The sequence below is a fragment of the Suillus paluster genome (genome assembly GCF_016628075.1).
Source record: "Suillus paluster strain FC165 chromosome Unknown EDB91scaffold_32, whole genome shotgun sequence".
Taxonomy (NCBI): Eukaryota; Fungi; Basidiomycota; class Agaricomycetes; order Boletales; family Suillaceae; genus Suillus; species Suillus paluster.
Window position 1 is genome coordinate 319,247 of NW_024537592.1, and position 15,077 is coordinate 334,323.

The 15,077-nt window shown below is 48.6% G+C and overlaps 4 protein-coding genes across 4 annotated transcripts; 2 read left to right on the forward strand and 2 right to left on the reverse strand.

Moving 5' to 3' along the window:
• Positions 1 to 254: 254 nt before the first annotated feature.
• EDB91DRAFT_1249340 (uncharacterized protein) lies at positions 255 to 1,820 on the reverse strand (the record flags this gene model as incomplete). Its single annotated transcript, XM_041323061.1, has 2 exons — positions 255 to 1,528; positions 1,577 to 1,820. 2 exons carry the CDS (start codon positions 1,818 to 1,820, stop codon positions 255 to 257), a joined length of 1,518 nt encoding a protein of 505 aa, XP_041176399.1.
• Positions 1,821 to 7,062: 5,242 nt separating this feature from the next.
• On the forward strand, positions 7,063 to 9,245 carry EDB91DRAFT_1249341 (uncharacterized protein; the record flags this gene model as incomplete). The annotated part of the gene is made up of 7 exons (XM_041323062.1): positions 7,063 to 7,639; positions 7,691 to 7,770; positions 7,822 to 8,310; positions 8,366 to 8,584; positions 8,643 to 8,873; positions 8,929 to 9,021; positions 9,078 to 9,245. 7 exons carry the CDS (start codon positions 7,063 to 7,065, stop codon positions 9,243 to 9,245), a joined length of 1,857 nt encoding a protein of 618 aa, XP_041176400.1.
• A 117-nt stretch (positions 9,246 to 9,362) lies between these two features.
• Positions 9,363 to 11,690, reverse strand: EDB91DRAFT_1138848 (transcription factor Tfb2-domain-containing protein). Its single transcript, XM_041318904.1, has 13 exons — positions 11,484 to 11,690; positions 11,331 to 11,435; positions 11,163 to 11,279; positions 11,010 to 11,109; positions 10,857 to 10,963; positions 10,697 to 10,799; positions 10,576 to 10,644; positions 10,435 to 10,518; positions 10,176 to 10,368; positions 9,986 to 10,116; positions 9,875 to 9,922; positions 9,741 to 9,819; positions 9,363 to 9,682 (listed from the first exon to the last, which is right to left on the reverse strand). The coding sequence occupies exons 1-13, from the start codon at positions 11,624 to 11,626 to the stop codon at positions 9,510 to 9,512; spliced, it is 1,452 nt and encodes a 483-aa protein (XP_041176401.1). The 5' UTR covers positions 11,627 to 11,690; the 3' UTR covers positions 9,363 to 9,509.
• A 282-nt stretch (positions 11,691 to 11,972) lies between these two features.
• On the forward strand, positions 11,973 to 13,125 carry EDB91DRAFT_1329404 (HotDog domain-containing protein; the record flags this gene model as incomplete). The annotated part of the gene is made up of 9 exons (XM_041325320.1): positions 11,973 to 12,204; positions 12,257 to 12,374; positions 12,427 to 12,477; positions 12,501 to 12,577; positions 12,626 to 12,722; positions 12,777 to 12,804; positions 12,857 to 12,908; positions 12,966 to 13,038; positions 13,092 to 13,125. The coding sequence occupies 9 exons, from the start codon at positions 11,973 to 11,975 to the stop codon at positions 13,123 to 13,125; spliced, it is 762 nt and encodes a 253-aa protein (XP_041176402.1).
• Between the last annotated feature and the right edge of the window lie 1,952 nt (positions 13,126 to 15,077).

The following is a 15,077-nucleotide window of genomic DNA, read 5'->3' on the forward strand; positions in this document are numbered from 1 at the left end:
CATCCCACAAGTAGTTTAGATGCACACACCTGGTACAAACAGCCGAGGGCGGAACAACCTTTACAGGTGAGAAAAAAATATGCAATTGGTGATGCGAATCCCAAGTTGTAATGCTGGACCGATGATGGTAAACATGCGTCCGTGAGTGAAAGGCGTGTGTTGAGGTATATAACGCGCTAAGCCTATCGAGATGGAATGAGCGTCGACAGAAGTAAAGACATAAACCGAGCTCACAGCTTAGGAACTGCCATATATCATACAAAGACAGTGATAGCCCCTCTCTTCTCATCCATGACCCACTGCCCGTTGATGAGCTGACTCACATGAACACGTCCACATCCGCCAACAGGACAAGTCCATTCATATTCAGCTTCTACACTGAGAACCTTGGCTCGATCCTTCCCATTACCCTTCGCTTTCGTAGACGTGCGGGGAGCAGCTCTAGGTCGCCCGCGAGACGGGCCAGGGCCAGCGGGCAAAGATCCAGCCGGACGCGGTGGAACGGGGGGACGGGGACGAAGACGTGAGCGAATAGAGGGGAATTCCGGTTCAGGGAATATATTAAAGATATCGGGTTCCGTCGCCTTGCCTTTACCTTTCGAAGAGCCGGTGGGGTAGGTGCTAGGTAACTTGGGATCATCTACCTCCTTTGCTTTGCCTTTACCTTTCACATCATTGGTTTCCAGCGAGTCCGGGGTGATAACAGGTATCGGCTTCATCAATTCCTCAACACATTTTCCGTCCAAAACATGTCCACATCTCAAACCCCACAATCTTCTCTTAGCTCTGTCCTCGCCAACATCCGTGGCTCCCAGTATCAACGGATCGTGGCACCAGGCACAGGCAAGCATAGTCTCGCCATGACGACTACTGCTTGAACTGGAGGAACCAGGGCTATCAATGTCGATAACAGGCGCAGACGTTATCGATGATAACTCGAAGTCATGCGTAAAGCCAGATGCAGGGTTCGTTGGATGGGTATACTCCGTTTGATAATCAGGTTCTGAAGGTCGCCCTAGGGAGTTGAAACGACGGAGGTCGCCTCGCATCAGCGCATCGCCTGGTTCGTCATAAAAATCTGCAGCACGATAGTGACGGAATCCATCATCATCATACAGCTCGTCTTCTTCATGACCAAAGAAGTCTAGAGGGTTCCATTGCATGAAAACATCCGCTGGAATGCCGAAGACTCGGCGGCGGCGGTCGTTATTATGTGATCGTACAGGGGGATGCTCAAAGGCAGATCTAGCGCGTTGAAGCAGTGCCCCGCCAAGTCCCATGATGGGAACGTGATGAGACCGCGCAGCAGCAGGTGGAGGAACAAGCGCCTGAGGATGCTCAACGTGCGTAGGGGCATGCCTGATGGTCCTTTCGAATGGAAAAGGCTCGGCATTGGGAACCACCAAGCCAGGGGCGGTGGGAAAGGGAGGCGGTCTTCTTCGCATAGGTAGAAACCTGCGCGGTATCTGCGGAACTGGTGGTATCACAGCAAGCTGTGGAGGAGGAGATGGAGAAAAAAGGCGCTCTCCTAATAATTGTTCAGGAAGAACTGTCGAAAAAGATGTGTTGGACGCACTGTGAGATCTGGCACTGACGAACTGTATATCGTCATCGCTGTCGTTTATTGTTATGATTTCTGGCTCGACTGACACAGAACGACCACTCTCCGACACCCTTCTTCTCCTGGTAGGTGGTCTCGACCTGATGCGAGCCACCTGGTCTTCTACATCGAGCAGGTCGACGTCGATGATTTCAGGGGATTCACGACCCCGCTGCTGTGGAATGACAGATATTGGACGTTCAACATCTACCAGGGACATCTGTAACTGCAATGTTAATGATCTGTTCAGCCTTTGTCGTCGTTCTAGGTTAAACATCGGTTCCATCATCCACAAAGCACTATATATGTGTTACATAATCAACGGTGCACGGGCCAATGCCAAACAATTGCCAAATTGTGGCGGTGTATAAATTCCTCCAATGGCAGAACTTTTCTTCTTTATCCGCATCATTGTTCTGTAAGTATCGCGTCGCCATTCTTCTTCTTTTCTTGATGACTTTATTCTCTTCCCCGTCCTACACGACCATGCCGAGGAATAGAGCTGTTCGTTCGCAACGAACACGCGTTCTCCGGAGCGCACAGTGTACTTGCCAGTGCCATTTCGTCTGATTCTTTTCACCTCAATCTATTTGTGTTCGATCTGTTCTGACCAACTCTTCAGCCCTGTTTAGGTGCCGATGTCCAACTCGTTGCATTGTTCGTCTTTCAGGTGAGAATCGATCTAAGCTCGAACTTTGCATCGCTGCGCCCATCTATGCACGATGAAAATTTTCCGTTATTCGCAGTTTCCACTTTAGCGCCCTCCGCCAGGAGTACTCCCCCAATACCGATCGTTTATATTCCCCCTCGCTGTGTGAACCCAAAAGCATAGTCGTGCGTGGGCCGTCCTTGTGGCGCGCTGGACGGGAGGTGGGGGTCGGCGCAATGAGGGTATGCAGTCCTTCCAGGATGTCTGATCTTTCACTTGGCGCAGCGTGCATTGTTTTTGTAGAGTTTCAATGCTAATGAGATCCCCGCAGGTTTTCTTAAGCAAGGTCGTCGTATTTGTATGTCGAGTTGCCGCCTTGTCTTCCGTAGAGTTATACAGTTGTTGGCTATCAAATTTGTTTGCCCTTCTATGTGTGAATCATATGAATATTTTTTGATGATGATCTATTAGTTGATTCGCGTATATTGCGATGTTCAATTGTTTACACCCAAACACTACCACGCCTGATGGGGTATTTTTTCAAAGCGCCATCATGCCGATATATCTATATAACCCTAATTATCTTATATATCCCCTCCTCGAGGAGGAATTCTACCAGGGGCCTTGGCGAAGACGATATACATGTGTCTAATTTGTGTTCGGCAGCATGAGCTTATAAGTATCTGATTATTAGCTGAGAGACGGCGATAAGATACCCATCTGTCGGTTATGCAACGATCATGCTTGCCAAGTGCTAACTGAGAGTGTTGTCAAGGAATTTATCAAGGTACGAGATTCAAGCTTCCCGCGAGTAAATCACTGCTGCTCCAGTATTGACTCCCGAGTTGTGTCATCCAAAGAGCGCCAACAAAAGGGGTCTATGCTGTGTCCCAAGTCAGCATCCAAGGAACGGATTATATCCAACACGAATGTATGTAAATTCGCACTAGAAGAAGAGATCAACACGTTGGACAGTCTGGACAAAGGTGTGTAGCTACTATCGCCGTTTACGCCCTGCTGAAAGTGGGACACGACTCTTAAAGGATTGGGGCACAGACCCTGCTGAGGGCCTCATGAGGCTGTATCCAAAAGAAGGACATGTGCATTAGTGCTCCCATGCACATGAAGAAGAATTGAATAGTGAACACTGATTTCGGAACCATCTGCCATCAATCTCACCGAGGGGGCGGCCATAAGTATTCTGCAGAGGTACGATGCCAGTTGGACACTATAACGGATCTTCAGTTAACTTTAGTAGACTCATCAATGTTTACGAGGCATGAGGTTGGCGTTCATCACCACAAGGCTGTGCTTCTAAGGACAACGAACCATTGTCTGCCATCTCCACTCCAGGCCTAGAGCGATCGATCCTTGCTCATCCCAACCGGTCTAACCATGGCATGAGAGTGCATCAGCCACCGCAGGAAACATAACCCGGAACCCGAAGAAGCACGTATGATAGAACGGAGTGGTGCACCACGCTGCAGGGGCAGATGTTGTTGTAATTCTGGCTTTCGTGAGAGTGCCTCGAACTCCAAGTCACCAGATTTAAGTCACTCCTAGAGTAATTCGATCACTCAATTGGATAGACAGGCGTGTACGTCGCTCTCGTCATGCTGTTGGCCTATCAGTCTGACCGTACTCTGGAAGACCACATGTTGTCCCTTATCTGAGCTTCCTTGGAGACGACACAAACCTCGTTGACATCATTCACGGATCGCGTTCCGGTATCATCGTTTGCATTTTGGCTTTCCGGAGGCTGTCTCGAACTTCAAGTTACTGGATCCAATGACCCTGCGTCGTATTCAAGATCTGAAGCCTGATTGTACAGCTCGCTCTTCGTCGCCCTTGTTGACCTGTCAGTCTGGCCGTATTATGGAAGTCCACATGTTTTCTCTTATCGGATCCTCCTCGAGGATGTCAGTCAACCTCATTAACATGTACGGCTCGCGTTCCGGTATTATGTCCTGCTACACTTGTGATCGGACTATGGTGGAGAGCGCTGGACGTGTAATGTTACATGGCATCCTTTGTTTGTCCTAACCCACTTTGGGCGCTCCGTTCCATTTCACCATTCGAAACTTCAGGCTGGGCGCTAGCCACGTCAAGGTGGACTGTGTTTTCCTGTGGCTCATAAGATCCGGACCACTGGTACTTGTTCCGTGCAGCTGTCCGGGGGCTTTCCCTCGTCGAGTTTTTCTGTCCGAGAGTCGAACAAGAGATATCCCACAATGCCGGTATTCCGACATAGCATTTAGTTCGTTCTCTCTGACATCATACCCATTTGCCTTGCGCCTCATTACCTACCGTTTTGGCTGATCGATGGCGCTCGTTCAAAAGTGCCGACAAACAATCCGTTGACCTCGAGGCTCCTCGAGGCCCCTCGAGGCCGGCACCCTCGCTATGAAGGGTGCGGAGAAAAGAATCTCCGCAAGATACCAGATGTCATGATCCTGGTGTCAAGCCTTCATGATTGGATAATTCCCATCATGTTCGGCAGGGAGTTGCGCCTTGGACGTACTAAACTATCCGTATACACCGCATACGATTGTGGAAAGTAGGAGGACGCCCGCCCGCCACTTTGCGGCCTATTGATACCGACGACAATTGCAGTTTCTGGCGGACATTCCCTGGGATTCCGCACCAGAGCCGGTCCTAGATGGGCCAACAGAGTTTCCGGTAAGCTTTTGATGCGTTTTTCGAAGCAACTACTTGATTGCACGCATGAGATCGTTCCTGATGCGACATAACGTCGCGACGCGAGTGGTAATGTCTCGTCGGTGTGCAACAGGGGTCAATCTCACTGAAAGTCGCCGATCACCCTATGGTCCATTCGAGATCTTGCTGAGGCTACGAATGATTTGTTGACGTCGGCAAGAGTAAGTCTACCTGGGCACATATTTTACTAACGCATTCAATAGCGTGCAAGCCTGAGAGAAGCCACTCGATATGATATCTCACTCGGATATCACGGACGAAGGAAGCTACGACTTGCAGTTCATAGTCAATTCCGTTACTCGTGGGAGATCTACGTTGATCCGTCCGTGAGCTAATTCATAAAGAACGAGACACCGTATCATCCTGGGACCTGACATTAGACCTTCGGTCTCGTGTGGCAAAGTATGTGCGGGGATTGACGGGGACTGGATAATCAGATATCGGTGTTTGGTGTCTTCGCACCAGAACTCAACAAGCGAACCATGGAAATCTCAAACAACAATTGAGCTCAAGTGTGTATACTTGTATATGATTGTGAGCCTATTATAGGATCAGCCCGGACAACTGTTCGACTCTGACATCATTCATCAAACATCCATCTACACGAGTACAAAGTATTACTAGCACAAGCACAGCGACCCCATAGAGAGACCGCGGCTCTGAATCGCTGCAGGTTGGCCTTCACCACTTATGCCTGTCTGGTACGAGACGAGAGCCAGTGGACATATTATTTACATAGATGATACTAGACAACGAATCCATACTAAAAACACTATCTACTAGGGCAGCGCACCACATAAATGGCATTTTCTTTTATATCAAAAAGAAGAATAAACATCATCATTTCCAACTTTCGCTACGATGTAACTTCACATGCAAATGTTCGTGGAGGCGCACAGAACTTCACAGGCAACTTACTTGTATATGTATCTCATGCATCGATGACATCTTTTACGTCTGGGCTTACATGCCGCAACACCCACGTCGATTTCCTATGGAAACGCATGAGCGAGCATACCTACAGTGGGACCTCTGATACTTCCCTGCGACGAAGCCACTTGCCGTGGATCGCAAAGAATCGATGCCCGCGGGCGCGGGCAATTTACGCGGATATGAACTGATACTTATGAGAGGCCGGGCTGCCGCACACTCGTGAACTGTGATCGGGTTCGGATCAGATTTAGATATCTAATACAAACTGGCGCTGGAGATTATAGAATGAAGACGGCATCAATTGACACGATGATGGCTAGGGGAGAACGAGCTGGAACAAGGTATTCAATCCTTCGGACAAATGCGGAAACGTGGATTGGTGCACGGTGGGCGACTTGCTCCAAAGTTGATGAGATAAATCAAATAACACGTTACACCGCAGTACACCGCTGGCATCGCGGGACCGATAGAAGGGAAGTGTAAACTATCTGAAAATCAAAACGTTCAAAAAGTATAGTACTCCACAGGAGCCTACCGTTTCTGGTCAAAGCCGGGTCCTTTCCACCAATCAGATTGCTAGTTTCAGTGATATCTGAGAAAAACCTCAAGCGTCAAGGTCAAGTGGGCTCGCGCAACTCTTCGAGCACTCGAACGGTCGAGAACCAACCCATGCGGGGCCATTTGGACCTGAATGAGTTCATAGGTACCCGTTGGAACTTGGAAGAGTTCGAGGAAGGATGCCACCTTATTTGGGAGACGATGCCCCACCGAGACTGCCCGCTTTGCAGTGTATCTTAGGTCAATCTCAGGCTCCATCTCCAGATCTCGTTTTCGTTGGCGCTGATTTTGTCCAATATACATAGAGAGACTCCTGAAATGAAAAGACCGTTGCTCAGATGTAATATCTAATTATTTTCTTACTTTCATGTTTTTCAGTGACGCATCCTATTTCCAGGAACTACTTGTCGGCGTTCTCGTAATGATGTGGTCATTAGAACGGACTTTCACCACAGCCCGGAAGAGATGCGAAGGACGCGGCGATCACACATTGTACGTCGATTTATCACCTTTAAGTATTCATTGGCGCCGGTGTCTGAGATGAAACACTCAAATACCCTTCCTGAGCCTTCCGAGTATCCAATCGAACAGCATTTCACCCAACATGCTAGCTCAACGTATGCTAGCAGGACCTTCCGCTTCTCTTTGCTCTTTGTCTCCCCTTGAGCTGCTTGATGCTCCCATACTCGAACGTGTCGCATTTTACTTGGCTACAGGTCGGTTCATTGGACCACCGTCGGAATTGATCCCTCTCTTGTGCACGTCTCGCACGATCAATGCGTCACTCAGGTTCCGCAGCAATAGCCATCTATATTCTCAGATTTTTCACCAAAAGTTTGACTGCGCTGCAGTACTACGTCGCCTGTCATGGGGACGCACCACTGTCGAATGCTTATCTGAGGAGCTTCGCAAGCGCAGTACCATATTGACTCGTATACGTCATCGGAATGTGGAAAATTTTACTTCTCTTCAGGAGGACCTCTGGGCAGTCTATCTCATGATGCTCGAAAATGATCATAAAAACATGGCCCAGTTGTGTCTCTGGGCCGAGCTTCCGATGTGGATAGCAAATGCCATCGAAGACAAATGCCAAGTTCCCCGAGAGCATCCGCTATCTTGGGTGAACGACATTGAAGGCACCTCATTGGCCCTTTGGCTTCTTTGGATGAGCAGCAACGAAGGTCAGTTGCTAGTATATCAAGTCTGATGTGTGTTCTCACATTACGCATCAGGGAGCGTCAAGAATGAAGACCCTAGGGAACGCAATAAAATACTGCACCGGCTTGAGCCTTTCCTTGTGCAAGGACATCGAGTGCGTATTGCAATTTGTTATTTGTCCCTGACGTAACACTGTTACGTGCAGTTCTCATCTGCGTACGCTCCCGATGCGTTTTTCTATCTGCCTCTTTGTGCAGAACTTGAGGCTGCAATCCCATGTACGACGGGTCTGCCACTTCCCATCTCCCGCGAAGTTGTACACTATGGTCGAAAAATTAGGCTCGCTGCACCGCCTTTAGTACCAGCTGCACTCCTGAACTATGTGATCAGGTTGGAGGTGCGTTTAGACACTAATCCATTACCGTCCGCAGTGGCGCAACTTCCTGCTACGAGAGTACAAGCTACTACAATGGGATTGCCTGTTCCGCGGCTTACACAGGAAGATGTTGTAGACTTTCACTTTCACACTCGCACAAAGTTTTTCGGCGACTATAACGGCCTTGGCAGCGAGCGCCTTGATAGTGAATGGTTTCGAATTGTATCATGTCATGATCCGTGGGCTGTTGATCGACCGCTCCGGGGAGTTTTCTACCGTCTTGGGACATTAACCGGACACCGGAATGGTCGTGCTTTGGTACGTTCTTGGTCATATTATTGTCCGGCAAGTTGATCATACCCTGTCGCGTCAGATTCCATACCTACAGGCTCACATGGAAGCTAACATGCGTAATCGACGACCTTCGGTACAGGGTGTTACTTGGGCGCACGAGCGCATATCTTGCGTGTTCAAAGAACATCATTGTTTAAACCCCGATGAACCTATCCCTGCACCTGCCGAAGCTCATGGGTGGGGCGAGGATATCCTCAACGGTTGGTTGCCCCGTCGGCTGGAGATTAAACATGGAGCAGTAAGTTTTCTATGCGCCTGGTCTCGTGTGCGCAGCATTCACAAAACACATTTAATAGGATAGCCTGACATTAGATGATCCGGATACCGGGAGGACCGTACGTTATGAAACATACCATGCTGAACGCGAAAACCCCTACTCCATGCCGTTCAAGAAGAGCTCCGAGTGGCGTGGTGATTTGCCCATTGAGACCGTAAGCGAGGATTCGCCCCACGAAACGGACGACGACTATGAGGAAGTTTGTGAGGAAAGATCTAGTGGTGTCACCGACATTATCATCACGGGAGAGGTGAGACCTCCTTTCGTCTCGAGTTGAAGCTTGACAAATGCGTGAACTTTTTCAGACGTACGAACGCGAGGGCCCTGCTTGGGGTTCTTTCTCTTTCATTGGCCGAGTAAGACCATGGGATGGCTTTGTTGTTCTGCTGCGGCTGCCAGTACGTGAAATAACGCCTGCGTGGTGTCATTCATTTTAACTAATTGTTTGAATCAGACGCACGTTGCCCATTCATATCATGGTCGCTGGATATTCAAAGGTTACGTACACGAGCGTAGCCTTGTTGGGCGCTGGCGTGAAACTGGCACTGCAGTTGACCAGGTAGGCTACGAGGGCGGATTTGTGCTTTGTAAGGTGGATGAAAATTCTACAGATGTGGTTTGAGTTTACGATGTGACTTTCATGACCCTCACTCTCATCTGGAATATATTGTATTATGATATGCATGTAGCCATATACTATACATCGTCACCCAATTGTATTAGCATTTTTATCAACACATGGGCAGATGAACGCCGTCATCGCTAACCATTCATTGTCCTAAGTCACGAGTACTTTAATGAATCACTTAATGCATATCGGATGCAATACATTTGTACTTGGGTGGTATCTGACACCCACCAAACACAAGCATGGCGAGGAAGAACTCTAGACTGATCCCGTCCGTCTCTCAATGAAACCTCTGACATTAGCATGCCCCTCAAGAGTACCAAAGAAGCACCGCTTGACCGCGTTCTCCCAAAGCACAACATCCAGCTGCTTTGCATACGCTAGCACGTATTCATAATCGGCTTGCGACGCGAAGTCTTTGTAAAGATAACCTTAATTTGTGTTTCGGCTGGCGTGAGAAGGGTATCATAATGAAGAGGAGATCCTTACCTTCTGCAGATTTCAGCCGATTCCTCTCAAGCTCCCAGAGTCTTATTTGGTCTTGTACGGTCACAGGCAAAAGGGGATTCTATTCAGGGGCAGTGAGCAACAGAAGCGTACTGTGAGGACGAATCTATACTCACGTTCTTGCGCATCTGTGGGTGTGCGTGTGTTGTTAGGTAGCTGATGATCTGTCAACGGCGATCAGGCTTATTATGCAGACCCGACTACAATCAGAGAAGAACGTTTGATACCTGGTCAGCCGAGATTCCGTTGCCCAGTGCCTTCCGTACGCTTTCACGCGTGAGCATTCCCACAACCAAGTTCGGAAAACGGTATTTCATCGTGATGAACAAATTCAGGACGGCCGTCTGCAAAGGGTTATCTTCCAGCCGCCGACGACATGTAAACTCCAAAGCAAACATTGAAGAAGAGGTGACATACCTGTATAGGCATATATTCGATAGTTAGTTTCCAGAACAATGAAGCCTTGTTGCGCGGCCCCCGAGCTTAAAGCAACCGCTCCTGTACCATCAACTGGACGAGAGCCACCAGTAGGATGAGAGCTTGGTAAGGGAGGCGATGACGAAGTCAAAGTTGTTGCTAGTCGTGTGGGACTGAAACGTTTTGATGACGTCTGCAAGTAGCATAGTACATTTTTTGTGAAAATGTGCCAAAAGTGGTAAACTGGACGGCTCCATACCTTACGTTGCCACACAAGCCCATAGTCTCGAAGGTCTTCGAGCATTGCCTTCTGTGTTTCACTTAAGGGTTCTGTCGAATATTCCTGGTATGAACAGTGCCCTTTCAGCTACTGCACACAACTATGTCAGATGTGCCTCACCCGACCTAGATCCATTGTCGACAACATAAATAGAAAGCTAAGCACCTCCACGAGATCCATTTGCCGCTCCTGAGGACACATCAATATTAAACACGACGAATTCTATCAACAGGAAGCGGACCTCTGCCATGTGCAAGTACTGTAATAGCAGATTCCAGAGTTGGTCATGAGGTGAGTGGAGTAGGAACTGGAAACCCGATGAAGTGATTTGTAGAGCTGCGCCACTGTTGATGGGAAAATGTGAGAACACGAAAAAAGGGTTTTCACGCGTATACACCCACTGAACATTGTTCATCAAACCGCTCCGTTGAAGCAAATACAAAACTCCTTGGGAAGGCTTGGTGGGATTTTGCCCTTGACCAGACGACACCATGTAGTGAAGGATGGTCTACGAAACTGTTTGCTTACTTCCCACCAGTTTATGACTAGCTCACCTCCCATCGTTCAAGGGCATATGCGTCTAAGTTTTCGATGTTTGCTGACTGTCGCTTGCCGTCCCTGTCGGCAGGGACTCCAAAGCTTCCCGTGTTACCACTTCAGGCATTTGTTGGCATGATGAATTTGCTTCATTTATAATTTCAACGTACCCTCCTGTGATAGCTTGCCTCAAGCTAGATTTGAATGTAGGGTTTAGCGCTAGTCTAACAGCCGAGTTTGGGGCAATGTGGAGTCCAGTCATGACAGCAAGGGCCGAATCATACGTACTGGACGTATGGATCATGAGTGTGAAGCATCCGCAGCTATAAACTACGTACTTCTTTCCCTCGGGAAGGACCCAAGCCGACATTGTCGCTGCAGAGAGGGCACTTTCTAGCCATAGTAGGTTCATTATGAGCTGCCGCTCAATTGGCCCGAGCAATCTAGTAAAACGTCAGCTTAGGCATATATACAATGGAAGGATTCATCACCTAAATATTGAAAGACATGATGATGGTCGTTGATAGAGGCGGGTTAATGTGGTTTGTGACTGGGATTGAAGAAATGGAAGGAGTGGGTGAGGCGCATGTTGAGGAACGATCAATTCTGTGTCCTGCAGCGTCTGTGTGGGCATCCTAGTCGATTATGTTTTATCTGAGGGTCATGGAGGACCCAAGCTTAAGGTCACTCACTGCAGCTGACGGTAATCACGACGAGAACGAATTTAGGGTTAGGGTCATGAATGACTCGGAGGCGGCCTTTCCCGAGCATAGATGATCGAGTCAGACTCAGCGCTCAAGGCTCTTCAACAAGTAGTTGGTCTGAGAGCGACCGGACCCGCACATCAATATTAATGTCCAAATCTCCCATAAACATGCATATTGATGACAATACATTATCACCGCTTGAATGATGCGGCCATCAGGCCTAAAGTTTGGTTGGGTAATTGTGATTCTACGTGCTTCACTCTTCCCACCACCATGTCCAAACTACCAGACATCTTCACCGATCCAGAGGACTCCCAACTCGTCGCCGACGCCAAGAAAGACAAACCAGAAGACCACGAGTTCACTTATACCGAGCGCGACGTCATTCTCTACAACCTTGGCGTCGGCGCGACCGCAAAAGACCTGCAATGGACGTACGAAAGCCACGACGAGTTTGCAGCGCTCACAACGTTCGGAGTCATTCTGCAATTCGCAGCCAGTTCTGGTATCTCACTAGGCTAGTTGCCGAACTTCAATCCTGTGAGGCGCCATGGCAGAATTAAATGCACCCTGGGGGCTTAATCATGCGGTTCAGGCTAAGCTTCTTCATGGCGAACAATATTTGGCAATCAGGAGCCCTATACCTACAGAGGGTCATTTTGTAAATGAAACCAGGTTCATCCGTCTTTACGTCCTCTTCCTGCCAATCCCCACCATCATTGCACAGGCTTTTGGAAGTCCTGGATAAGGGCAAGGCCGCTTCGGTCACCACCATAGTGTATACGAAAGGTGTAGCCACAGGGAACGTCATATTCGAAATCAAATAACGGTGTTCATTCGAGGCGCCGGTGGCTTTGGTCGCAAGCGTTCTGGCAAAGGTATTAAAGCTTCTATCGAACACTGGCGCTTATCTGAGTTTGCCACAGATAGAGGTGCTGCCACAGCTGCAAACACACCCCCAAAGCGTCAACCTGGTGCTGTGATCGAAGAGAAGACGAATGCCTCGCAAGCTGCACTATACAGGTCAGTCTCCCAGTCATTGCTGTATCTTCTTGTATTTCTGACGCTGGTATGCAGACTAAGTGGGGACTATAATCCTTTACATGTAAGTCGCACACCGTACTCGGGGTTCGAGTAGTCTTTTATATCCCATACAGATTGACTCCAGCTTCGCGGCAATTGGCGGGTTCGATCAGCCCATTCTTCATGGTAATATTTGAATTCTATGCCCAGACTATGTATCGATACATCTGAAACTCGATTTAGGTTTATGTTTCACGGGGATCGCAGGCAAGCATGTCCTGCAATCCTTTGGCGCCTACAAGGACATCAAAGTTAGGTGAGCGTTATCCCCATTACTGGCGAAATCCTGTGCTCTTACGCGCCCCGCAGCTTCTCTGGTGAGACGCTCATTACGGAGATGTGAAAAACAGGCAACAAGGTGATCTTCTGTACGTCCGATATATACCCCTCTTTCCACTGTGGGCCAGGTACTGACGTCTCACGTGACTTGCTAAAAAGTAGCTAATAATCCGCTAGTTAATAATTCCCCAAGAGCCACCTGGCTAAAAAGCAGGCTAATAATTCGTCAATTAATTTTGTCCCGAACCCTAGTATGCTCCCATCTGTCTAATCTCAATCTACGGCAATCATGTTGCTTCATCTGTCCGACATTACCGTCCTCCTTTGGTCGGAACGCCTCTTTTCTGAACTTGTGCTGTGCGGCAGACCAGAGACAACAGGGTTGTTGCCACCATGCGCAAGTCAGAAGCCTTCCCCCACCTCGTTCCTTCGGACCACGTTGAATGACATCTGAGGTCAAAAAAATGCGTACCGGAACTCACGAGGGTCTTGGGTGTATTGCAAACCGCTAGAACGACCTCGTCCGCTCGTTGCCTATTCGTACCAGACTTTTGGTACCACAAGGAAGCTTCCGCAGAGAGGTGAACACACCTATTGCAGGCCGGCTGTCGCGGTATTCGACAGCTCAGCTTGACGACATATTCAGGTGTCAGATTCTACTCTATTTCGTTAATAAGAGTCTTTCCTGAATGGGTCTCGGTGTCATCCCCAAGTAAATTGGTGAGGCTTCAGTTGTGAGGCAACAAACCATAAATACATTAATTGATTTGTGTAATGTCTAGCCCTCGACAGTATCACCAAAGACTTACTGCAGAATTTGATGCCAAGGTCGGTGTATGCGGGACATGGCGCAGCCTCCTCGCTTAAAATCGCCGCTCCGGGCCTTCGCGCACCGGGGGAGTCGACATCTTCTGTGGAACTCTTCCTATGCCGAAGAATTGTGAAACTCGTTCATCAAGAGTCTCTCCAATATGCTTCCTGTTGCAGACCTCATCGAATGATGTTCGTCGCGAGTTAGAAATCGGGCAGATTTGCGAGTCTTAGGCGGAGTAAGTATGATAAATTCAGCTAGCTACGCCACGATTCTATTGATGTTGATTTTGCGTTTTCTTCGATAAACCGAGAGTTTTGATCGTCTGTAATTGGTCTGACCTATGTATGGACATATAACCACGGGGGTAAATGGCATGGAGGAGTATAATTATCGCGAGGCTAAAGTGAGAAAGACAAGATCCATTCTAGCAAGTCAAGCATGAAGTCCTCAAACACCACTAGATCTTCACCACGCAGTTCCCTTTTCCGACTTAAGAGCGGACCGAAACAACATTAAAATCGCAAATCAGTGTTGGTCATACACGAAAGAAAGTCCTGGCAAGTTCTCACATCTACTGCTGCTGAGCCGGGCAATTTGTCTTATGTTTATTGAGGTTGTATCTGCGAGTGAACGGTTTGTTGCATGTGTCGCAAGGGTATATGATCTGGAGGTGCCTTTCTTCCACATGTCTCGAGAGGTTCTCTCTGTTGAGCTCCATGGTGCAGTGGTTCCACAAACAATGAACGCGCAAATTGTTTGCACCCCGAATTCCGTGAATTTCACGAAGGTGAGCAGGAAGTTGGTGGCCATCAAATATGTGGTTGCAGCGCAATCCATATGGTCCGACGACCCACAGGCATTGCACCAACTGCCGCAGTGTCAATTAAGTCGCAGTCATGCCCTGTCAGACAACTGAAAACTTACAGATCCCGATGCGGAGGGGGATCCTATGTTAGCGTAGTACGACATAGTGGTGACAGAGGCGACGGTTATGACAGGTGTATCTTCTTCAGATTGAAGTGTGTGAGGGAGGGTTTTATATTCCGCATGAGCTTGCCAAGGGGGCCATCGTTCTAACTCTCCGAATCCGGGGCCGGGGCCTCATGAGCTGGCGCACAATTTCATTGATTAGAAGACAAAACCATAGCCATCAAATAGGCGTCAACTGCCAGTGGCCTTGACCTTCGGCGGAGCGTGCCGTC